Below are 26,944 nucleotides of genomic sequence, written 5' to 3'. Positions count from 1 at the left end.
GAATTGTGCCAAAAAAATCCCCTTTAATTCAATTTTGGATGGCGCCATATAAAAGAAGAAAAGTTATTGGAACGTCTTGTGTACCGGGGAGAGGGTTCTCCCAGTGCTTCCACTCACTTTCATCTGCCCGTGGGCAAGGAATCCCAGAGTGAAAAATCGAGAATAAATCCCTCACATGGATTTGAGGTGTGTGCATGGAATCACCCACATCCCTTACGAAAATCCCCGCTATGCTTTTGCCTTCTTTGCCTCCTGGCCTCGCGGATTGCCCGATAAAGCGTCGGATAAGTCCTCCTCAATTGATGTCGGGATGCCGGAAAGCCCATTTTCCTCACTACCTATCCGCCTCAAAATCCCCACACGATCAGAGCGCGCGAAAATGCTCTCTATGGCATGAATATTCTCACCGCAAATAACTCTGCATCTCCATCATCTTGCCACAGACAACTTTCTCCGCATACGGGTGAGCATGGAAAAAAATCCCTGCTCTAAAAGGAAAGAAAGGTGAATTGGAAGGTAAACGCAACCTGGGGGCGATGTTATTAATAATAAATTCCTCTCAGTGTTCCTCGGGCTTTGGGGGCCCTTTAAGTGTGCAAAACTAATAAAACCCTAATGAAATGCTATTTACCGATGATGAAAATGCTCAACCCAACCCCCATGGTGAAAATTTTTGCTGTGTTGGGTGCGTTTTCACAAGCGCGCCTTTTTCGAGCACTCAATTATGCAAAATTTTTCCACCCTCACCATGTTTTTTGTGCAGCGTTCCCCCCCCCTGCGCGTGGTCCCGCGCCCAAACACACCACTCCCCGCTCTCCGGGTTTATGGAGCTCACGAAAGCTACTTTATAAATTATTCAATCTGTCTATAAATTCAACAAAGTTGCGGACAATGCAGACAAAGTGCATGCGGATGCTTCGACATGGGAAACTTTTGCATGCCCAACTTTATTTAAATCACGTTTAGGGAAAACAATAAAGTATCGCCCCATCACTCTATCTCTTTTGCCATAGACCATCGCCCAAAAATCACAGGAACTACACCTTTGCCTCCCTCCGCCTCTCTTAAAAGAGAGCATAAAAGGGTTTACGGAGAGGGGTGATGCAACATAAACAACAAACTTACTTTATGCTGTTTAATTAAAACACCAAAAATTTCCAAGCATAAAACTATCGAGGAAATTGAAGGGTTAAAAGAGATTTTTTTTTCTAAACTTCTTTTTTTTTTATAAAGGAGTTTATTCATTTTTAGATAAGAAAAACCTCTTATTATAAAACAATCAGAATACGCATAATCTAGAAGAGGCTTAAGAAAAAGTTGTTAAAGATTTAATATAAAATGTAAACAATGACGTCACTATTGTGTGTTTTTCTATCTTTTAGAAATTTGGTACACACGAAGTATAAAAATGTTGTGTCCAAAACAAAGTAAGAAATCACCAGCAAAGCATTATCGTGCGTGAATACTTTATGAATTATAACAATAGTGACGTCATTGTTATATTTTTAGGCAATTTTTTATCGTCTTTTCATAGCTAATCTTTCAGTGAAAATAGTAGATTCAGTTTGTCGATTTCTTATTCATTTCTCAGCCTCTAAAAGATAATGGATATCAGTCGTTTTCTACAATGAGGATTTTTCATATACAGAAACGAATAAACTCCTTTTATAATATTAAAAATTAGGGGAATAAACTGCAGATTTGAATTAAAAAAAAGAGTTCAAAATATTCACCAAGAGAGAGCAAAGTTAAGCTGTTTAACTTTTATTCTCTTTAAGTTTTCCGCCCACTTTTTCCAATACCATTTTGCTAAATACTTTTAGGAAATATGTAGGTTTTTCCTGTTTTCCCAGGCTTTCCTAAATACATATTTCTATACCCCGGTATCCTCTATTAATTTTACTTACCTAATAATCTTACATCGAAGAAAAGACAACTTAAATATTTCATTAGAAATTTCATAAAGTTTTCCATATTCCGCACTGCTGGGAAAGTCTCTGTCTCTAAATTACATTTCTAGCATTTCCCCGTTATATTGATTTCATCATCCGATCTATAAAACTGTTTTATCGACATATCACGCTATTCTATTTTAAATATACATTCTCTCCATCGTCTGATTACATAACATTCCGACATATTGTATTTGTTACATCTGGATTTTCTCCAGCATGTTGATGATTCTCTCTTCCCCCTCCTTTTGACTTTTATGTTTATCTTCTCGCACTTGTGCTGCTGTTTCCTTGTTATATACCTTCGTCATTCTCAAAATGCAGCACCGAAAGACTTAAACAATGATTTTATTAATAACCACGATTTGAGTCAATGACGAGAAAATATCTCGAAGAATATACCACGCGAATCACAGCGCCATTCGTGGCAATTTTCCACGACTACATAGCGAGGGGTGGTGGAATGGGGTGGATTGTAACGTATGTATGTGTGTGTTATGTGTATGATGTAAAGTGAGAGTATATAAGAAATGGCGCAAAGGAGAGAGATAATGTGCGACAGAGACTTTCACCCTCATGTAAATAGATGCCAATACGCATACTCCCCGTGTGGATACGCCCCCAAGTATCCACAATAGTCCCCACCAGATATTTTCACAATCACCCCTGCAGATTGTCTGTGTGTGTGTGTGGGTTTGTGTATATGTATGCCCTGGATGACTCACCCTCCTCATGAGGCAATTCTTGCACAGAGCGAGGAATTGATGTTCTTTGCTCCACTTCTTGGGGTCGTCGTTCGGGGTGACTTTTTTGCGTTTTTTTATTGCAAAAAAATCTTTAGAAAAAAATAGTTTAATGCACCACAAGGACCCCTTGAGAAAAACAGACTGACAGTGTAATATATATAGCAGTTGAATGGGGTGGTAGTGGTGGTAAAAGAAAAGTGCCTTGCGTGGCGCACGAGTGACGCATCTCGCGGCCTCAATGGAAATCAACAGTGCCACAAGTGCTGATGGATTGCTGTAAAGGGCAGGGGGTTGTGAGGGGGGCAAGGGGTACATGCGTTAGGGGTTGCGCAAGAGTAGCGCACCCCCCTGTGCCACGCACACACCGCACGCATCGAAGGGGCAATGTGCGTAGGGGTAGTCGAGTCGTGCGTACAATCGAATCACTTTCTCTGTGCCAAAGTCACCCTTCACATGCCCCCACCCCCGCACACAGTACACACATCAATCACACACACACGCGCACACACACCCTCCATGCCACTTCTTGGACATTCTGCGTAGCTTGGAAGGTGGAATTGAAAATTTCCCAACAAGTTTTTCTCTATTCAGGCACCACATCAGTCTACGATTGAGTTTTGTGTAGTTAAGTCGACACACTGTTTGTTGTTTGTTATATTTTCAAAATCTACAAAAAAATCTCTTGCAACAGATACACCCAAAAATAAAAAAGTAGCAAGTTATCCAACACATTATCTCGTCCACAGGGAGACGCACCATCGCGCAAGAATTTAACGCGGACAATACGCGAAAATTCAGTATAAAAGTACGATATTTTTGGGGATGATTTTCCAAAGAATTTTTCTCTTTGGCTTTACTTGCTCAAAAAATAAGATGGAAAAGTGGTTGATGGTGTGGTGTTGCTGAGAATCTCAAAGTGTAGCAACTTCTTTGCGAGTTTGTGCGTGGATTAAGATACAATGAGAGGGAGAAAATCGATTGCGAAAACATGGTTTTAGTAGAGAATCTATTCGTTATTAAAGGTCTTTGTGAGAGATTTAAATGATTCGCGCTAGTTGAAATCTACGAGGGGAAAACTAAATTATAATTTATTAAATTATTTATTTATCAAATTAACTACTAATGAATAAAAAATTGTTGGAAAAGTTTTGAAAAAAAAACACTCTTTAGAAAAAAATCAAGAGAATTAATTGAATTCTTTTATATAAAACAAAAAGTTAAAATTTGTTTAAAACTAACAGTGATGATAGTTTTCATTGAAAATTTATTTCAAGGCTGTAAAAACTCATTCATATGTTTTTTTAAATCTGAAAATTATTTTGAAAACCTTTTCAACATAACGAATAAAAAATATTATTTCAATTTATATAAAACCTAAAACCATGAAAAAATATATTTTCTACTTTTATTATTTTCTGATATAATTTTTACTTTAAAATCTATTGAATTTGATTTTAATACTAGAAACAAAAGATAGAATAGTTTTGAAAAAAATAATGAGGTAGTAGATAAAATATTTTTTCATTACAATAGAATATTTAAAAAAAAAAAAGCTTTCTTATTCTTTGTTCTTAAATTTTTAATATTTTTCACTCAAAGACATCCAAGAACAACTTTAAATTAAAGAAATACATAAAACTACCCTAGTTTCTGGCGTTTAAACTAATCCTTTCATTTTCCAAATTAACTTAATTGCTTCCAATAGCAAATTTTCAATTTTCAAAAAGCTTTTAGAACCTTTAAAATATTAGTAAAAAAAATACTTTGTAAAAGAAATCAATATCGGTGTAGCCGCAAAAAAGTGCATTGAAGTTGCTTAAGATTCGCAGTGGAACACCTCACCAGCTATAAACTAAAAAAACCACCCACTCAGCATCTTCTGTTCCATCTGCCACTCTCAGATGTTCGTGTTTCAGTGACCAATTGTTGCATCCGTCCCAAAAACGCAGTCTAAGGGGGTTGAAATTTCTGTGCGTGGCTGTGAAAAATGGACAATGAGTTTGTATGGGCTTGTTGGATCGCCATCATGGTGACTTTAACGTTTTTTCTGTGCTTTTTTACGAGCTTTCTCGGGGTAGCTAAAAATCCGTGATTTTTTTCTTTGCTCGAAGGTTGGGATGTCGCATTAAAGTGTTTTTGTCAGGGATTTTTTTCTCTACTCGCACAGCTTTTCCATCTTCTGCACGTATTAAAGTCTCTTGGGTGGGTAGAGCAGAGCGTGCGACATTTTGGGTGAATTTTGAAGGAATTGAAAATGGGAAAGTTGTGAGTTTTAGAGCTTAAAGCTCCCCTTGAAAATTTTGGGTGATTGCCACGTATTTATCCCTTCGGAGAATTTCCAACAAACATCCAAACGACAGAGATCATTAGGAGGATGGCAAGTTTATGGTGCGGGTGGGTGGGTGGATGAGAAGTCGCACATCGCAATTTCGTGTATAGCCTTCGCAGACTCCGGAGATGGGACATGCCATGGGAAAGAAATCGCGATGAACAATCGTATGTGTCGGATTCAATGTGTCCCTTTTCGTCGCGATGTCTTCTCAGGGATCAGTCGTTCATTGAACCACACTCTCCACGCAATTTCGAAGTTTTGTGGAATTTTTCGTTTCGTTTCTATCCAACATTTGGTCGTGTTATCACCCCCCGGATTCTTTTTGCTCGTTTTTATTTCTTTTTTGGGGAGGAAATGGCGAGCTTTCTTCGAGCTTTCTTATGAGGGTGGCAGATTGTACGAGGAGTCAAACTATGAATTTCAATATGGAATTCATTTTCTAATAAAGACTTTTCCATGTAGGTGATAATTGTATCGTGTGTGTTGTAAAAAGAGAACTTCAGAGAAAGTCCATAAAGAGAGAGACTTATTTAGTGGCCACTTAAAGGTCAGAAGTGAACTTCAGTGGCAAAATTTGAAGGGCTCCCCCCGCCTCTATAATATATCTCACAAAAAACACACCAATTAGTGCGGAAGAAGTCGCAAAAAGCGTGTGAAAAGAACACCTCAAGAATTTAGTCAAAGTGCTTGTGATTTGAAGTCCGATAAGGGAAATTTGTCACGCAGAGCTTTTAAGCTTAATGTAGTTTAGTGGTGAAGATTTCGTGTTTATGCTTGTGAACAATTTCAGACATTTTTGAAGAATAAAGAAAAAGTTGTGTAAGTGACAAATTTTTGCCAAAAAAACAACTATTAGTAATTTAAGAATCCTCTGCTGAATTTTAACTTTAAAAAACAAACTAACAATATATCTTCATTCCGTAGAAATATAGACGTATTAGTAATTAATAAATTTTAAGCTTAATCAATTTTAATAAGAAAAGTGTGTGGTTTTCTCGAGATAAAAAAAGCAAAAAGAAAATATTTTGTGGTCCTGTGAACTTATTCCATATGGTTCATATGATAGAGATTGTGCGCCAAGGGAAAGTTGACTTTCCTCATCAGGTCATTGTAAGTTTAATTTCTTCCCTTGATTACACTGTATTTTGCCCAACCAAAAACCACCCCCCTGTCGTGCTTAATTTGAAATCCACCCGATCCCTTTTAGGGGGAAATGCCTGGCACACATCACTCTCCACCCCCCTCAAAATCCATTAGTGAAGCACTGTGAGCCTCAAGTGAGGGCTGTAATGTGCCGTGTTTCACCTTCAAAATGTATTTCACAATGTCAATTTCAACACCCAAAATTGCCACATTGCAACAAGTATACCTGGGAAAGAGGTATTGAGTGCATGTCCGTGCACACGAAATTTAATAGTGTGGGCCTTTTCGAGTGATTTACAGAGTGCACGGAAACCCAGCACTATTGAATTCCGCATAGAATTTGCTCAAGAGTATCTTTCGCATTGAAGTAATTTGTGAGAAATTTTGCTTTAAAAAGAATTTCTATGTTTTTTGGAATTCTCTGTGTTACGAAAAGTTACAAATATGTATTAATCAGAGAGCTTTTAATTAAAAGCTCTTGTACATATAAGGAATAGTTTTGGGGTTGTGAAAATAGTTATTCGATAGTTCTTTGTCTATTAATCTTTAAAAAAAATAGATTTAATATTTAACATGAATAGTTGAAAGGCAATTAAAAGGGCTTTTATATAAAAGCAATTACATAGATTTTTTTTAAATGAATTTGATTAAAAGATTTGAATTTTGTTAGAATTTTTTCATCTCAAGAACTTTACGGAGATGCAGAAAATGATAATTTTGAGTTTATAAGGAAACTCAAAATTAAGTTTATACCGAAACGTTCAAATAACTGACAATCTTACCACTGAGGAAGGCGTGGTGAAACGCCGAAAGCTTTGGGAAAGGATTCTTTTCTTTTAAACCCGCATCCCCCTTTTGACGCCCCCGGAAGGAGAAAATTACTCCTAAAGAAATTTCTGCATATTCCTATCTTTTAACACAGGAGTATGGTTCACAATCTTCGGGCGTGTCGATTTGTCTCATATCATCCAAGATTTTAATCCATAAGAACAAATGTAAATATATAGCAATAAACTTGAATTATTTCAAGACAAATCGTATTAGGCTAAAAGCCAGAAAATCGATAAAAATAAAAAGAAAATAACTATCCTGTAAATATTATATATAACAATTAAGTAATATTTTATTATTTCAAGCACGACAACAAAGAAGAGAAATATATCATCCCCCACCTAAGCCTAAAGACTATTTCGCGTATAATATAAGTTGTTCGTTGAAGAGGAAAGTGCTTGAGAAGTTGGGAATGAACTATGTTTCCCTAGTGAATCCTCCAATCTACTCTCATTGACCGACAAATGCGTATAGAGGGGGGGATGAAGAAACTGCCCAATACATCTGGGCATCATAGAGGATGTGGGTGTTCAATTGAATTAAAGCCCAAAGACTCGTATGATTAATTCAATGTGAAAAGATACTCAATTAAATGATAACTTGAGCGATCAATGTGAAGGCGGAAAAAAAGGTAAAATCGAACCCCCTCAAGAGAAAGAGAAGATGAGGAGATCCCTCGAGGGGCACCCTCTCGGCCGACCCATTCAATATTCATGGGAATACCATGTGAGGAGTATATATCGGGGGAGATATAATGAAAAAGTCTCTGGACAGAGAGCTTTCGAAAGCACATAATGGATGGGAATTGACGATGGTGGAGGGATATCGTAAGTAAATGTGTGTGCTGTGCCTTCCTTTTTCCGCCCACAACAACACGTAAAAAGATGGTCGATCGACACGAAAAGCAAGAGAAGATATTTCTCTGCGAACGCATTTTATTAACACTCTTACAATTATTTTCAGAGAATTTTATTTTCAGCATTTTCCCTTGAAAAAAATCCCTTCGACGAGGAATTTTCACAAACATTTCGCATTTCTGTCCCCGTAAATTTTTCCCATTTCACGTCCTTTTGCACGAGTTTTCTCGAAACTCTCAATGGCATATCGTACCCATCCTCCGGACTAGAAAGACCAAAAATAGGAAAAATTCTAAAGTTGAATAGCGTGTGAATAAATAGGCAAAAGAGAGAAGGCAGAAAAAAACGAGTCAAGAAGGGAGCCTACAAGATGTCGAGATTAGGGATTCTTGTATTGGGAGGAAAATTGCTGTTCTCTGGCGAAGATGGCAAAAAAGAGAAAAAAAAGAGATTTTCGCAAATTCGACAGCTCAAAGGAGAAGAAAGTCATTACGACAACTTGACAATTTTTCACCCTCATAGAAACGATAAAATGGTTTACCCCGCATGAAATTTCTTCCGTCCCTTTAATCACGCCAACAGACACGTACCGGATATTCAAAAGGAGCTAATTAAAATATTTTTCACACTTCTTTGGAGAAAGCCTACGACCAGGTTTTCTTTTGCGTTGAAAATAAAAAGAATTTCATCTTTCATCGTTAAGATTAATTATTTAAATGTTTTTGCTGAGAAAGTAATAATTTTGTTATCAAGTTAGGATTGACGAAAGTTAGTGAATGTTAGTTTAGCATCATTTAGTTCATTTTAAAAATGTTTGTAAATTAAATGAAATGATTTCTTTTAAAGGAGACTATTCATTCTTCTCAAAGAAGTTCACCCGTTTTGTAGTTTGCTCGTTTTTGTATGGAAAAACTTCTCATTCGCATAGGTAATAGATTAGATAGAGCTCAAAAAAAATTTCCATTTTCTATTATGATGAGCTAGAAGAAAATTATAAAGATTTACCGGAAAATAGAATGAATGACGTCACATTGACACATTTGCCTTTAATCTGAAGCATAAATTTCTTTTTTTTTTATTTAAAAAAATAGAAATTTAATTAGAAAAAAATCATAAAATAAAAGAAAATGCTTTTTAGCTATATAAAAATTCATTCAAAAAATATAACTTTAATTATTATGAGGCTCACATATAAAGTAAAAAAAATTGGGAATCCTTGTTCTTTTACCAAGTTCAACCTTCCAAGATTTTTTTTTCATGTTTTGTATCAAAGAAAAGAAAACAACGCAAATCCTTCAAGAGTGAGAGAAGTATGTTGCTCCGCCTTTTGCAATAGAATTTGCCGCGTCAACATGACTTTAAATCCACCATGGAATTTATCAGTCTTGAACACTCTTCAAGTGAGTCCATTTTCTCCCTCTTGGTCCTCTTGCCGCGCGCCGCACATGGAGTGTTTAAAATTTAGCAATTCAGATTTTACTTTCACGAGCACTTTGGGCACAGAGGCGGGAAAGTCTTATGGGAAATTACTTGAGTAAATTCGTTAGAATTGGGCATGGGGAGTTTGTGCACGAGATTTTCGACTACTAATGTCTGTTTTATCTCATATCACACATCCAACAATTTCATTTTCAGCCCCCCTCCCTGCATATCCCCCTTTTGCTGGGTATGTACAAACAGTTTGTGTGCTGTGTGACACACAAGAATTTCGTGTTTATCCAATGGAGTTTACGTTAAGGTTTGTGTATTTATGTTTTGGGAGGAAGGCATTATATGCATATGAATGCACGAGAAGGGCAATGGCAGAGGGAGTTTAAAGAGGTTAACCACAGAACACACTTTCATAAATTATTAAATTTCCCCCCGTTTCTAGCCCTTCACCACAGCCGCCACCCCTTTTGGGGAAAAGTGACGACGGGTGGTGGTGCATTTAAGTGTGAGTTCGTTGAAGTGAGTTCGATCCTCAGGAGGGATGTGCAAGCTGTCAACGGATTCGGGAATATGCGATTGAAAAGGAGGCAAAATCGAATGATTCAGTAATTGCGCGCTCATTCCGCAAAAGACTCTACGGAGGGAATTGACATAGACTATATTACGGAAGACTGACAAACGCTTAATACATGCGGCAAAAGTTAGTGCCGTGTTGGTGCCAATGGAAATGTTCTTTGTACAGAGGGAAAATGAGGAGCAACAGGAAGCCATTTATAAATTAATTTTTCCTCCTCTTCATACCACCACCCCCAACAAAAAAGTGGGTGGGTGGAAAATTCTCCATTTCCACTTGTCTTATTAAATGTCACAAAACACCCTCAACTTGTGAGATGCTTTTTCTTTTCTTTTTCTCATTCTTGAATAATTCCCATGCGATGTCCTTCCGTCTCGCCGAAAGAATTTTTATGTCACCCGGGGTGCGTGTTATTTAATGGCACAACGAGTGGAAAGCAATTAAGCCGGAGGCCTCTCTTACCATCTCACCCTGTAGACGTATACCTACCAACCAAAAAAAACTGTTCTCCATGAGAAATCATTGGAAATTAATGTATCGTGAATTTTTTATTGGACACCGCTCTGACGAAAATTCCTCCGTTGAGTCCAATAATATCTGTCTCGTCGGAAATCACTAACTCCCCATGCCTTCGAATACTTCCAACTATATATCGATTTTCAATGGTGGATTTCACCATATAAAGCGAAAAAGGGCGGACTTGTCCTCAATTCTTATATTCCGTTTTTTTTCTTCTTCTTTTTTTCATATCTTGTATGTGTGGAGTTTTCTTCTCACAGCAAAATAATGAAAATTTATGTCGCATTTCGAGGGATTTTCTCCCACTTTCGAATGGCTTAAAGTTCGGGAATCAATGGAACGTAACGACCAAGATGAATGAATGTTTCTGTCTTTGCAAAGCAAGAAATCTACTCTGGGGACTTTTTCCTTTTTCTCCGTACGCTCAAGTCGTTGGTGAATGCTGATTTTAGTGAGCGCAAGAAGGTAAATAGCCCGCCATGACAAAGCATTCCCAACAGATGGCGCATTAGAACCCTTAATATGTATTTTGCACTACTCCCTGTTTTTCTTTAATCCCCAATCCTAACTGCGAAGGATATTTCTTATTTTCTTGCCTCTTTTTGCATTTGGGATTTATGGAAAATTCTTACTTTATTTACCTGCTTATAGTTTACTTTTCCAGAAGTTTTTCTGAAAATTTTTTAAGGTAGGTAGTAAAAAGCTCGCTTAACTTTCAAACCTTCCAAACAGTATGTGTGTGTACCTAACTGTGAAAAGCTCGATAATTTGGATTTTCCCCCAATAACTTTTAATAAAACCTCGTACTGGGGAAGACCTCGAGTCCCACATTGGGTTTGCGAGAGTTTCTCCTCAAAAGATAAATGAAAATCAATTTGGACTCTTCAGTTGCCCCCTAACATGGAACTTTTCCGTATTCTATATAAATTCCAAAGCGCACTTTCTGAAGCATGCAACACTCAATGCCACCACCCCGCCTTAACCATCCACAGAGTTGTTTTCCAAAGGCACGGATTCGAGGGAAAAAGTGGGGTTTGTCTCTATGTACATAATAAACAGACAGGTCAACAATGAAATTCAATTTGTGTAAGTGAATATCTATTGTAGAGTTCCGCCGTTCTCAACTAAACATTCCTCCCCCGTGTGCCTTTCTCCTCTTTTGGGTGAGGTGTGAGATGAGTAAACGTAAATAGTGTGGCGCTAGGGATGATGTGTACTCAATACACCTTTCATCCACTACCCCCATTTATTGTGAACCCTTAGAGCGCACAATAGACAATCTCTCGCGATTATGTTTCGTGACGAGGGGAGACGTACACAAAACCACCCTCTGCCTCCACCCAGCAACCCTTTCCATCATCGGAGTATGTGCTGAATGCTTCTCCCCAGCCTGGGGGGTGAATTATTAAAATTTTATCAAAATAAATGAGACATGGGTGAATGTGATTGAAATCAAAATCAAATTAATGCATTAAAATTGGGCAAAACACTCGCTAAAATCATAAAATTATAAAACGAAATATACATTTACGCAAATTCATGCCCCCCGCGAAAGAGTAGGAGAGCAAATGACCACATTAGTCTGACCATTTTGGTGTTTTTCCCCAGCAATGTGTGTCATCTGAGGGTGGATGGGGATAAAAGGGCAGGGGGTGGGTTTTGGTTGAACGGCGAAAATCAATTATTATAGGTGAATACACTACAACATTTTCAATTAGAGTAATTTGATAATTTTACCAAACTGATTGGGACTCGATATATGGAATTGCAATACCTAACTCCACACATATATAGCGGTGTGCCCTTTTACAAATTAATTTCAACGGAGAAACATTTTGTGGAGTTTGTTGCAAAATGAGTTTTGTATTATATAGAGAAAATTGTACCACCAAAATGATGCATTTTGTATTAAATTTTAAACGGCAAATGTAATTTATTTTTCCCAATTTTACAATTAAATGCATTGCACAGCGGTTGGGGGGGTGAAATTGTTTTTTAGCTAAAAACATACAAAGTTTGTGGTAATTTTTATGTAATTGGATTTCTACTTTTAGATAATTAGTCGATATTCCATTTATGTTGAAATATTTACTACCTATATTATGAAAATGGAAGTTGATATTGTTTAATGCTGAGGTCACGGTCAGTTTACAAAGTTTTCCAATGATTTTCTGAATTTTCATTATTTGATTTTTTATAATTTGAAAGATTTTTATGATTTTTACTAAAATTTTCAATAAATGTTTCAACGTTTAATTTTCCAACAAATTCATAAGAAAATGTCCCTATAACTACATCACTTGTAGTCAATTGCACACAATATATGTTGTCACATACATACCTTCGATACATAGCAATAAAATTAGGAAACAAACACTAGTAATAACCCTAGAATTCCTTGAAGACTTTCACAATTTATCGAAGTTCGTAAACAATTTCCTGCTAAAGCTCCTCCTTCCAAGTCCTACACACACGCCTATAGGGGTAAGTGGAATGGGAATGACTTTCATTTCTATGTGGTGAAAGGGATGCCATTCCAGGTGAACATGAGGACGAAAGATATAATTGAATGGGAAAGAAGGTGAAAGAGGCTGATGAGATGAAATAGAAAAGCCGGGGGGCGCCCCCGCACCATTTTGGGAAGTATAGAGCGAGAACTTTGTATTATTAAAGGGAACTAATTACCTAAATGGAGCCGAACCACGGAAACTATAATTACACACTGCTCCATGCTAGCGTATTGATATTTATAGCTCAATTGGGGCAAAATGCGGAGCATATTGGCCCTATCATCGCCATGATATGTGGCTCACGGTAATATTTAATGCGGAACTGCTTCCCGCATTGCCAGCAAAACCCATCAGTACCCATTGCCTCACACCATTCCCTTAGTACTTTGGGGTGAGTATGCGGGGAAGATCCATGTGGTGGAGTCTGAGTAAAAAGGAGACCTTTCACTGTCCCCACCGCGCCATACAGAATGTCCTCGTGATAAGAATAAATTACAATTCCGAGGGACAAAAAAGACGTCGATTTGAATAGTTGGGACACGACGAAGGAGTAGAAAATTCGATAAGGGAATGACACTGTTTTTTGGACAATGAACTCCTTCGCCTGCCGAAAGCTCCCTCAATCGATATGTCCAGAGGATGAGTATATGGGGTTCGAGGGGGATGGGAGGCACTTCCAGAGGAGTTTTTTTCCCTCTTTCTTCTTCTCATCCACTTGAAACCACTCTGTCTTCCCATATGCCAACAGCAAATTGTACGCTGTGTGTGAGTGCAGAAAAAAGGGAAACCCCTTGGGATTTAAGCGAAACAGACACTCGAGTCAAATCAAAATGTGAATAAAAGTGACTATAAATTTTGATCACTGGCAGAAGCATCATATCCAACAGATTGAAAAATCCCTTTTGTCCCTACAAAAGAAGCACCCACCACCACTTTTGTACATACACCCGTCCAAGAGTGAATTGCAAACAGAATCGACAAGGAGGTTTTTTTCTTGGTAGGTGGAGAAGCCAAAGATTCACCATGGATACGTTGGAGCACCAACAAAATTCCTCACCACAAAGTCCATCCGAATCCCTCTACTACTTTTTTTTACCCCGGGTCGTCAATTCAAACCCTTTCGTCTTCTCTGTCCATGGAAAATATAGTCACGCGGAGGGTTTAGCTGTGTAAAAGGGGTTGTTGGGATTGACCATGACTAGCGAGTGGAATTAAAATCTTTTTAGACGGTCCTTATGGTTACTATCTGTTCAAACTATATGTACTATATTTACTATGAGAATCATAGTGGAATTTTACTTTAAAACTTTGAACTATTTTATTTTATTTATTGATTAAGATTCTTTCGGTTTTGCTCAAAATTTGAAAAATGATTTCCTTGATATGGTTAGTGTGCCTAAAAAGGGCTTCGCGCTAATTTTAAATAGGCCCCTATTTATCCCATATTCGACACAATTGACCTATTCCAGAGTTTTCCAGAGAATTTTTGAAATTTTACAAAGTCTAATCTCAAAGCTGTCTAGAAAAGTAACTTCTTGACCAATTTTCTTGGAATTTCACTGAAAAGATACTAAATTCCTTTCTTTTAACAGAATATATCCAAGTTTTGAATAGATTCTATAGTTTTGAAGAATAGGCCTTCCCAAAAAATTATTTTCCAGATTATTTTCTCAAAAAGAAAATCATTGAAAAAATCAAGAAGAATTTTCCAGCAGCAGTGGAAGTATAAAATTTTCCTCTTTGTGGGCCTCTGGGGTTTGGGTTTTCCCCAATCAATTTATTCTCCTAAAAAAAATTCTACAAAAGAAAAAGCTCTGAAAATCAATTCATCATGAATTCAATTCTATATGCAAATCCATGACAGAAATATTCTCTTTAATGAACTGCCTCCTGTGTGTGCTCCACCATCATCGTCTTTCTCCGAAGTCTCCTAGTCTGGTGGAATACAATGCAATGCACTTAGTAAATCCTTTAGGAATAATATTCCAGTCTTTGGAGCTGTATTTGAGTCGCAAGGAAGATGCTTGAGGCTGCGGCTCGTAAAAAAAGGCATGACGAGATGGAGGATCTCTGAATGCGACACGAGTACCACAAAAAGCTTCAAGTGCAGAAGAGATTGCGCACACAAAAAGCTTCGCTCTGACCACTCTGGTGGAGGATCATTGGAGGATGGATGCCCACACACCACTGGTGAATGGCTCGTAAAACCAGAGAAGGATATACTGGTGGTGGGAATTTCCTTCCGAAAAAGCAGGAGCAGGGAAAAAAACCGAGAGGAATTTCTGCTTTGGGGCACACAAAAAAAGGAGGAGAGAGACGCTCTATATGAGTTACGTGAACTAACATGGCAATTCACGGGGTGCTTTTATGTGAAATTATTATATGCCGAAAGACAAATGGGGAACAATAATTCAGCCGATTATCGCATGGTGCAGAGCGCAATATATATAAAAATTCTATATGAAGAGTGGGTCTAATAAAAAATTTAATTGAAAAGCGATCGTGATAAATGCCGGGAGTATACTTCTTCGATATATATGGAACACCCGCTGTGGAGGCAAAACCACCAATTTCGTGCCAACACTGAAGATTATTTTTAATCCACTGTACCCTCCCATTTGGGGGGAAATTTACGTTCAGGAAAATTACGGGAATTACTTTATAAAATCGATAGTTTCGAATGAAGTTATTACAGCTTGTATATTTTTTGGAGGGAATTACTCTGTCATCTGAATTATTTTTTAAAACTTAAATCGATAAAAATAGTTCTAGATTTACATTAAAAGAAAACAAAAAAAAGCTTTGATAAATTAACGTTAGAAGAAAACTTTTTTTATCAAATTTTTTGTAACAAAATAAAACGAGAGATTCAAAAGCTCTCAAATTGTAGCAAAATATATGTATGTATATTTTAAAATTATAATTTCCATTTTTTCTCCACGAGATGGCCACCTACCCTACTAAAGCCATCTAGCGTAAAATTTATTCAGACTGTTAAAAACAAAATGCTTTTCCCAATGCTGGCGCAAATGTATGAAACATGAACCACTCTCAAATGATTGTTTATTATTATTTTATTAAAACAACGCAATTTTATCGAATCACCCCAAACACCAATAAAGCACAGCTTTATTTTTCCAAAAAAAAAAATGAAAATATTATGCTTGAATTTTGAAACATTTTCGCAACTCTTTCCGCAAATAAATTCATTTAGTATGGCCTCAATAAAAATTCGAAATGTTTATGTACATCAAAGAACAACCCTCGGAATTCCAATCAAAAATCATTTCTCCTTTGATGGGAAATATCCGTCGTCGGTGCTTTCGGGAAAAGGCCCATAAATGCGACAAAATGAATAATATTGTCGGCAGGAAAGTCACAAAATACATTTGCAATAAAAAATCGTGAGTTATGGGTAGCATTTTTGCCACCAATTTCTCCTTGATATTGTTAATTTTTAGTGGCAGAAAGCAAAATGTTGTTCAACGGGTGGGGGTGGGTTTGCGGGGGAGGCATTCACATTATTGGTGCAAAAAAGGCTCCGCAAGTTGTGCAATTTATGAACTCTCGCAAGCTTGTGTGAGAAATGTGTATGCGCGAATATAATGCAATAAACCACCCACAAGGCAAATGAATTGTGAGAAAGGGGTGCCAGAGTGGCATATAAAAAATACATGGAATCAAATCATGCAACACTTGTTGAAATTTTCCATCAGTCTGGCGAGTCATTTATCAAAGCGGCGCATGTGGAAAAATCAATTTATTGATAACGGAAGAACGCCACACTTAATTACACTAAATTGCAGGCAATATACATTTTTCGGGAGGGTGGTACGCGTGTGTGGGTCAGGTGCCGGACGACACCCCTCCTGGGTTGAAGGGAAAATGTATTCTCAAAAAAAGAAGAGGGAATTTTCTCATGCATATTTTACGTGTCCGCGTGGACGATGATGGCACCAAATGGGTTTATGGTGATTCGAGGGAAAATCATTTTGATGAAACCATTTTACAAATGCAACCACCACACATGGGATTTATTTGTCCATCACCCACCCACTTGCACGCATTTCCAAATGGATTCCATTGAAATATATAATGTTGCAGAGTGCTCTAAACATTGCTCAAAATGAATTATGGTTTGGACAATGAATTCAACAACTTTTAAAGAGAAAGAGAGGAAGCGAGAGAGTGAGATTTAAAGGAAAACAGAAATTATTGGGAAGAGATTGTTGTGAGCCTACCAATACAGAGCTTTTGTGCAATATGTATGTAGGTACATAGTACGTTCAGCCCACTCAAACTAAAATTATATTTCAATTAATTCAAGTGCTTTCAATTATTCCGAGTAGCTCCTACTTCAGCCCTTATATACCCAGAATTTTTTCTTAAACTAAATTTCTTAAAACTGAATTTCTTCAACTAACCGAATGCTTTATTGATACGTAAAAGAAGTTTTTAAACTAATTTTTAATTGAATTTCGAATCAGGTTGAATTGAAAAGCTTGATAATTTATTAAAATTAGAGCTTTTATGCAAATTTAGAATTAGAAAAAAAATTCCACAACAATCATACAGCACAGTATGTATAGAAAGTCAGAAAAGCTCTTCAACACCCTGTAAAATAACGTCCGTAATTTCTCCTTTGGCGTGAAAATGGGCCAAGGGACTGTGAGTTCATGGGGGGGAAAGGATGCCCAAAGTACATGTCACTAAAATCAAATTTAACTCACATCGTCACTCTTCACCCTCTCATCGTCCATAACTTTAATTTCCGCTCTAGGGACCGTATAGTCCTTAAAGTGGATCCTTGCTGGGTTTGGGTAGCACCACCCCTCCCGCCTCACATATCTGGCCCAGTGAACACACTTTGTGGCATGATTTTGCTGAGGGAGCGGTTGCGGGAGCTGAGATATTAGTGGTTTCAAATTGCTGGACAAAGTGACACGGTAATGGCCATAACCGGTGACATGCTCACAATATCTAAAAGGAGAGAACCGAACGGGGGTGAGTGATCAAAAATACCTGAAAAGGTGTATACAGGGTAGGGGGTGTTTTTGACCACTAAACAACACATCACTCAGCTGGATGACATTATAGCGTGTTATCAGATTTTTTTCCCCACACACATCACCCCCTCGCCCCCGTTTCAATCTCCATCGGCGAATCCATCGCAAATAGATGGGCATTGAGTGGAAAAAAAATAATCCCAATATTCATGGATGGAGGGTGAGCTATATATGAAAATAAATTAATGTGAAAAATATTCGATTTCTATGCGCCCCGGTGGAAATACACACACGCACACAAGCACCTTGCAGTGTCCCTTCGGGGTCAATGCTTCCGCAAGGTGGACATATCTCACCCTCTGCGTGTTCAATTGCTGTCCCCTCTGAGTCATTTTTCCCAGCATTACTGTCACCCGCCTCAATTACTAATTGGTGGTTTTTTTCTCTCGTCTTTCCTTGCAGATGAACCGTCCCATTCAAGTTAAACCAGCGGATAGTGAAAACCGCGGTGGTAAGTACACCTAAAATTTATTTGCTTTATCACCTTCCCCATTCAACACTGTAATGCTCTTAATTTTCCTCACCAAACCCCTCACACACAGCATCTTCCCTTACTTTTACCTACTTTTTTTTCAACCCCCGCTTACGCTCTTTTCCGTGGCGGAACGCAAAATAAAGTATCAAATTTACCGTCTTTCCGGGTAATTTGCTACAAAAAATATTACGCACTTTATGAAACAAAAACGAGGTGGATTCTCCGGTGGGGGATGGCGGTTGTTGAAGCTCACGTACATTCGTGTACGAGATTGGGAGACTTTTCAGTGTTTGTACATATTTATAGCGTTAAAAAGTAGGTATTAAAAATATCATGCTGAAGAGAAAATTGAATTTATAAAAATTTACAAAGATATTTCAAAAAAAAAACATAATTAATACATAAATTTAGGCAAAGTTTATAATTTTCTAATTTCAAATTTAAATTTTGAAGGTTTCATGAAAGCTTTGAATTTTCATAAATATAATTTAATTGAAATAAACAGAAAAAAATCAAAAAAAATATAATAAATTTTGGCGCCAATATTCTCATAAATTAATGTGAATTTATTGGAAGCTTTTGAAAGCTCCTTCGACTTTGAAGGTTAAAGAAATAAAACTACCCCAAGTTATCACATCCTACTATCCTTACATAGGGTATATCTTGGGGTATATACAGTCACATTCCCCTGCACTCCCCATACATGAGATGGTTGCAAAAATTCTCCCTCAGATGTGATCCTTTAACGCGCAAAAAATCGACTTGAAGGGATACGCAACCCCCGTGTATGCGAAGGTGAAACTTATTGCATTATATTCTTTCTCATTTTGACGTGTCACCGGTAAAGTTGAAGATATTGTGCTCTGGGGTTGCGCTGGGGTTGCACGTAAATGAGCTTGTCAAGAGAACCCCGAGCGCGAGGGGGGTGAGTGTTGGGAAAAAGTTTTAATTTTGCACTGAGAAATGTCCAAAATACGTGTCACCTGGTCGTTTCTTCATGCTCAAACGCTGCGCAGGTGTAAAAAACGTCCCTGCCTGCATTCCTTTTTACAGACAAAATGCGTGGGGTTCGTGAGAAAGTTTTCTTTATGAATGAAAAGTTGGAGAATGGGGTTGAAGGGAAATGATAGGGATTTTTCACCACCATCCCCCTCATATTCATCATATTATATATCTTAGGGTATACCCATAAAAGTAAAATACTGCCTTCGCGATGGAAATTATAGCTGGGCAGGGGTTGACTTTTTCGGCCACATAGAGAGCTTAAAAGCTCCCGTGACTGAAGGTATATCGTAGAAGAAATTTAAGCGCTTTCCTCAATCCCATCCCAAAGCGGAGAACATTTTAATTTGTGGACATTTTAGCACGAGACTTTTTAATTACGCACCCCCACGGTGAACAAATCACCTGACCTCTGACCTCGGGGGTTGAATTACAATTGAGGCGTCTTTCAGTGAATTTATTGCTCAGGCATTAGCTTCTTCTTTTGCGGTGGGGTGTTTTAGAACAAAGAGCAAGGGGACACGTGTGTGTGGCCCCAAAAACTTTTCTCTCCACAATTTCCATTAGGCACACCAGTAAGGATAAAAAAAACCCAATTTCCCAGGCATTTCCCTCTAATCTTCTTTCCACGAGAGAAGCTTTTGTGCTTTCGCTATACTTTTTTTCGGAGGAGGATGAATGCGGAGAAAAAAAGCTAAAGAGTAGATCAAATACACCTCATTATTTGACTTAAAAGGAAAAAAAAAGATACGCCGTGTAGAAGCTTAAAAATGGTGCCACTTCATGAAATGAAAGCCATGGTACCTCGCTGGTAACATTGTAAATTTAATTGAAGTTTCAAATATCTTCTTTTTTTTGAAAAATTACAAAGAAATAAATTGTATCCCAAACGTTTTCTTTGTTTTTGTAAATTAAATAATTTCCACGTTGAACTTTGACCATTTGTTGATCACCAAAATCTATGAAAAATTGAATAAATCGAAAGAAGATTTTGAATTTTTCGCCTAACTTAGAAAAAAAATCGTTAAATATTTAGAATATTTTTTTTGCAACTTTATACCCCTTTAGCAAAATATATCTATAATTAATCCCCCAAATACTTGGAATATATACGAAAACTAATTTTGGAAATTTCTCCAAAATTTCCACGGGCTAAATTGAATCACAACCATATGAACCATATAGAAAGTTTAGTCGTTGGTATAGAGAAAAGAACCGAAAAGCGGCATTTGTCACTGGCGGAAGAGTGCGGGTGGTAGTGAAATTGACAGGAGAACTGAAGGGTGCTATTAAATTTCATACCATGCCGAGGGGGGCAGGATGAGTTGGAAAAGTTTTATTTAATTAACTCGCCTTGAGATGCCAAAATAATTTTCTCCCTTGAAATTAAACATGAAAATTTTGGTGCGCTAAATCAATTTTCATGTCGTGATGGCGATTTTTTTCCTTCTACCGCACCAAAATCCTCTCACAGCTCTCATTCCCATTGGCAAAAAGGGATGCGGTGATACGTGGCAGAAGGAGGGGATGGGGGGTGTTGTATTTGAAAATTTATCGTGAGGGTTTTCGGGGCCACAAAAGGGAAAGCAGAGAATATCACACGAAACATCCTCTAATCTGCCTACATACTTCTAATGCTGGAATTGTAGAAATGGGCATATACATAGAAGGTCTGTGTACGAGGAAACCTGAAGGGGAGAGGAGGAGGAGAGTGTGGGATTGGGAGCACTAGAAACCCAGAATAATTTCACTTGCGTCTCTCAATCTTCATCTACATTAATATTGAGGGGTGGCGAATTAGGGCATCGTCGTTGCGAGATAAATTTACATGAAAATGTGTGTAATCAGTGTTTCCCAAAAAGTTCACTTCATTTGATTTCCTGCTAAATTTCTCCGTCATTTCTTATTTAAATCCACCCATTCCGACCGTGGGACTCGAAATTTTTCTCGTTTTCCCTCCGGTTCTATGTACGTATACACTTATTTGCACCCCCAGAAAAACATTTTTCGCAAAAGGGCTCATAAATTCTTTTAATAAAGTCTTAAAACTTTTTAGTTTTTTTGATTTTATTTCAAATAATTTTAAAATTTCTTTCCCAAAAGAGTGACGAAGAGAAAACCCTTAATTTTTTGAAGAAAGAAAAATGTATAACCAACAACGTTAGTTAACGTTTTTGCGTCTAAAAACGGAATGTCCTAATAAACATTCTGATTTCAGCAAACCTAATTTGACTTTTGAACTAAACTTAAATAAATTTTATGAGAAAAACAATTCCAATATTTCATAGATTTTCAAAACTTTTCAGCCCCGAAACGGTTTTTGGTCTCATACAAGACTCCCCCAACATATATAGCTGAAAATGAAGACATGCCGTTTTTCCTGTGGCGACAGAGTGTGGCAAAATACGGCATAAAGACATGGAAATTTTATTTTTGATTCCTTTTCAATCTTCCCCAAAATTGAATTTTTTCCCCGATTTTTTTTCCTTTACAAAACCCCGCCTCATCCACGAAAAACGGCAGTGTGTGCGCAAAAGAAAAAAAAAGTTGAAGAAACTTTGATAAAGTATTGAAATACGAATTTAATTCGCGACCCCATCATCTTGTTCAGAGAATACCAAACATATATAGATTTTTCCCATCTCCCCGAGGGTGAGTTTAGGGGTGGTGTGGTGATGTTGTGGATGGGGGGTTGGCAGCAGGAAAGGAGGGCGACAGGAATGCTCTATGTGCTATTGGGTGCGTCTATTTATGTACCCGGGCGCTGTAAATACCACGGCGTTCACAATGTGCTATATATTGGAGTGAAAGAGGAGACGAAATGCGGGGGTGGCCCGAGGGTAGGGCTGAAGGGTTGCTAAATTAAAGTCAAATACAGAGATAGAACGAGCAGATTCGTCCTCTTTTTTTCATGGTTCACCCTCAAACACACAAACACACCGAGCCCAACCCTCTGGAAAAACTCCGCTCTAAGCGAGCCAAAGGGGATGGGGTGCTATAGAGTATCTATATGCTCTCCGTGATAAATTCACCCCCTCTGTACCGGGGTTGGTATGGGGTTTTCTCCTGTGAAAAATTCACCTCAACAGAGGTCATTCATTTTATTTCGTCACTGTATAATTACGAAGGAAGGCCCTCTTGAATCAATTTCATCTTTTGCTCCAGGCGAGAAATCATCAAAAGGGAGATTTAAATTTTTTTTCTTCATCCAACTTTCTTTTTTCGTATCTTTGAAAGAAGAAGAAGGAAAAAAAGAACCTTCCCAAAAGAGAATTTTCATGTGTTTTCCTTTCTTCTACCAACGATGGGAAAAATCTACCCTTGTGGAATTATTTTACACAGAAAGAGAGAAAATTTAATAAACGACGGCAAAATATTCGCAGACCGAGCTTTTCTGTTGGGGCGAGGGATATAGAAGAATATACATATATACTCTCCCAGAGGGTTCCTTCCATCAAATTTACTCAATCGATCGATACTTTATCTGCGTGTGTTTGTCCCGAATATTCACCTTCAATTAAGCACTTCATTTTGATGAACCACAAACACACTGTTGAAGTAATACAGGGTGGATAACTTTAAGGGAAAACCATTACATGGTTCGGAAAATTCAAACGAAACAAGATAATTGAAAATTGATAAAAGTTTTTTTATTTAAAAAAATATTATTATTCTTTTTAAAGAAAAATGGAAAATAATTAAGTTTAATTTATAAGAAAATTTCGAACCGAGAGTTTATTGACCTGTGTTATAAATCGAGGGGCTCCATCACTGTCTTAGGCATCCAATTAAGAGGCAATTTCGATTGCGCACGATTGAGTGCGTTCAGTGAATGCGTAAGTTTCGCATTTGGGGAAAGCGCTCCCGTCAGTCAAAGCGAGGGGCCCTTTCGGAATTTAAAAAAGGAACGTCTCTGCCCTACTTTCGAGACCACCCAACCCGAATGAATTACTCCACATGCGAGGGAGTAAGGGGCTTAGCTGTTCCATCCCCCATGGGAGGAGGATGCCGGAGGGGAGAAAAAGGAGTCACACAACTAAAATGCCACACGCATGGGGGAGACATAAACATGAAGTGGGATTTCGCTAAAACGCTCTCTAACTCCCTTCAATTGAGTCTGGGTACGTGGGACCTTGTGTAATTTACGGGGTGGCTGAAAGTTCCACATCCATCCTCCCCCTCCCCGCCCTATGTGCATGTAACTGGGGAAGGGATGTTAAAAAAAATCAGGGGGATACACACTTCATAAACGTGATTTTCCGGTGGAAAGATATGAAAACTTTTGGCCCCATTCACAGACTTAATGGGGTGTCTTTTTTTCTACAAAGGGGGTATGCACGATTTTTTGTCATTATACACATTATTTTTATCGCAGCCTCAGGCTCGGGGGTGCCAAAAGATGAGGCTGGGTTGTAGGCAATCTTTGGCACGATGAATAAATTGGTTGTGGCATTTCCGCTTTCGACAGCGGAAAAAAAGTCATAAATTACCACGAAAGAACCTCTTTTTCCACACTCAACCACTCATTTGGTGGCTCCTACGGGGAGTTTTTCCTATCCTTACTACATTTGCGGGAAAAGTGTGAAAATTGCCAGAACATCTTAGGAGAGAATAAACCCAAAAATGGGGATGCTCAAATTCCATGAACTTCTGCAGCAAATGATGGACGACTGAAACGCGCGAACGCACTCCCATTGACCCAGATCAACTGGGACAAGGAGGGATTGTGTAAGAAGGGAATTCCAGGAAAATGGGATGTGGAAAAAGTGGCAAAGAATGTGAAAATGTGCCTGGAAGAAAAATATAAGCAAGTTTGGGGGAGGAAAAAGCAGACTTGTGCCAACGAAAAAACGCCATCGAAGCAAATTTTCCTCCTTTTTTCAGCCTCCTGTTGGGCCATGTTTTGTGCCAACCAAGGGGTCAACAACACGGAAATTTCTCATATCCATTTTGATCATTTGAAGGCTTTAAAAAAAACAATTTTTTCCAGAAAATCAGAAATCTGGAAAAATCAAAAACGAATTTTGATAACAATTCGATCAAACAAGGAAAACACAAAAATATTTCCCGATAATTTCCTCTTCTGTTTATTTTTATTGATCACAAAGAAAAGAGAAACAAAATATATTCAAAACTGTATTTTTTTCTTCTTTCCTTAAAAAGAAAGACATTGACTTACTTTTGAGATAGATTCCGTACTAATAAAAAATTCCATAAATTATTCCTCAAACTCCTCAAACTGCGTAACTTCTCACCAGTTCGATATCCTATATATGAATAGCACTATTTCCACAGTCCGTGTGAGTCATTTATTGTCTTATTAATGACTCTAAGGACGAAAGAATGTCAAGCATAGCGACTCCCTCATTGCGTCATAAATCACAATCAGTGATATCAAATTGAAATTCAGATAAGTATTCTTGGCACAGTTGTTAGATAAAAATCACCAAGTGTTGTCGCTTGTTCGCCCCTTGTTATTCTCCGGATGGGTGAGCCTATGGCACCCTTCTTAGCACATTTTTGCCAGCATGTAGTGCGGCGAGGGATGAAGGCCCATAGTGGAATTTTCTTTCCAACGCGTTTGCGTATTATCTTGCCACTGGGATCGACAATTCGCAGCACAGAAGTGAGGGTGTTTTGTACGTTTGCTGCCTCTTTTGCGATGGATCTCGCACAACTATAAATAGTTTCCACCTCATATTCTTCTCCCACGAATTGTGTGTCGTTATTGTAATTCAAGACGCAATCCATGATATTGGGGTGGGTACAGGGGGTGGGTGGTGGCACACAGAGCACAGGAGAAGGGAAAAAAAGAAGCGGCTGGCTACTGAAAAGAGAATCTCAATGGTAGAAAATTCTTTCTTGCTTTCGTGCCACAAAAAGCCGAGAGGCATTGGGGGGAGCGTTAGGGGAAAAACTGAGAAAATTCATGAGATAAGCTTCCTTGAATGGCATCTCCGGTATCTCTTCTTGAACATCGAAAACTGTCGCATTAGTCTTCACTAAGGGTGGTCATAGGGAAGCAATTAATTTGCACCGTGCGTGTTTTAATTATGACACACACATACATAGGTGGAGGTGAAGCGAAGGGCAACATAGCAAATCCCGCAATGCCTTCAATTCATCATCTTCGAGATGAGACTCTGACTTTCTTCCTTCAGCTATGTGTGCGCTCTTCCTGCTGACGTGGCATTTTGCTGGTTCGCGCCACCCCTCGGCATTTTGTTATGCGACTATCCCAAGTACATTTATCATATAGGTCGGGTGCCGAGGAAGGGGTCAACGACTCATTCAAGAGGAGAGACACAGTGTGGTTGTAACATGAACAGCAACGGGTATGGGGGTGTCCCGACAATGGGATGCAGTGGATGAATGTTTGCTGCAGATATCACTCGATAGACATGGCGCACCCCTCTTGCCTCTTCTCGAAACTATTAATCTATGTAGCCATTGACATGGACTTCCACACCAAATATGCCAACACCATCATTATATGACAACTTCTCTCCGCATAGTCATCGTTTTCATCCTCCAAACCCACTTGTTTTCATCACTTCTTCTATTTCACCCAAGAACTGCAATGTCACTTTAATTATTTTTTTTGGAGCTTTTTTCTCCGATATTTATCTTTATGTTTTCGCTAAAGATTTAATTAATAATTTAAGGAAATAATAAGAAAACTATAAGTCTTTCTACAAATTCAATTTTTGTTAAATTGCAAGGAAAGTAAAGAGTCTTATGCAAAGTACAAGAGCTTAGCCCCCTGAATATAATCAAATTGCTGCTCCAATTGAAACTTTGTCATTTGAATGATGAAGTATTAATCAATAATATTCACCATCATTGTTTAATTTATTTATTATAATTTTATGGTGGATGTGCTACATGATTTTTCGACTAAGATCGATGACATCCCATTGAAATACATTTGTTGTTAAATGCTCTCACAGCAGCAGTGAGTGAATGGTTTTGAAAAAAAAAGCTTCACATGGCTCCGAAATTTTGCCCCAAAATGCACGTGGTGTGGGGTAGAAAATTCAATGAAAGCCCCCCCATCGTGTGCATTGATAAGCACTTCACCAAATTTTAATTAATGCTCTATCCGCTTTTTATTCGCACACAACAATTCATGCTCACATGTAATCATTATGTTGGGGCGGTCATTTAATTTATTTCATTTCAATTTTAAATTTCAAACAATGCAAAATTCAATTTAAACACACGCATGCACTCATAAATACCCCACTCGATGCATCAATCTCTTTCACCGAATTCACTCCATGTTTGTTGATTTTTCATCCTGTTTGAGTATTTTTTTATACATTATTTTTGCGAGGGTTTTTCATCCCCATGGAGATATTGCATTAAAATTCTTTCAATTCTTTCAACGCAACATTTTGCATCAGACTAACCCTGCCAATTGAAAGCTCTTACACCCCCATGGGGATTAATTAGTGTATTGGTGCATTTTTTGTTCAACCCCCTGCTATTTCTAAAGTATTTTCG

General features: G+C 38.0%; 1 protein-coding gene across 32 annotated transcripts in view; it reads left to right on the top strand.

The window, feature by feature from the left end:
* LOC129792948 (CUGBP Elav-like family member 4) overlaps positions 1-26,944 on the top strand; it is a 538,090-nt gene that overhangs the window by 397,628 nt on the left and 113,518 nt on the right. For 19 of the 32 annotated variants that reach the window (XM_055832412.1, XM_055832442.1, XM_055832441.1 and 16 more), the window contains one exon: positions 18,364-18,412. In XM_055832412.1, the coding sequence (XP_055688387.1) occupies positions 18,364-18,412 (49 nt within the window). Of the gene's footprint in view, positions 1-2,897; positions 6,141-18,363; positions 18,413-26,944 lie in introns of those variants that run through there. The other 13 variants (XM_055832440.1, XM_055832433.1, XM_055832430.1 and 10 more) reach the window with 6 other exon arrangements.

Source organism: Lutzomyia longipalpis, chromosome 3, assembly GCF_024334085.1.
Source record: "Lutzomyia longipalpis isolate SR_M1_2022 chromosome 3, ASM2433408v1".
NCBI classification, from domain to species: Eukaryota; Metazoa; Arthropoda; class Insecta; order Diptera; family Psychodidae; genus Lutzomyia; species Lutzomyia longipalpis.
The sequence above is the reverse complement of the archived record's forward strand: the minus strand, read 5'-3'. Positions and strand labels throughout refer to the sequence as shown.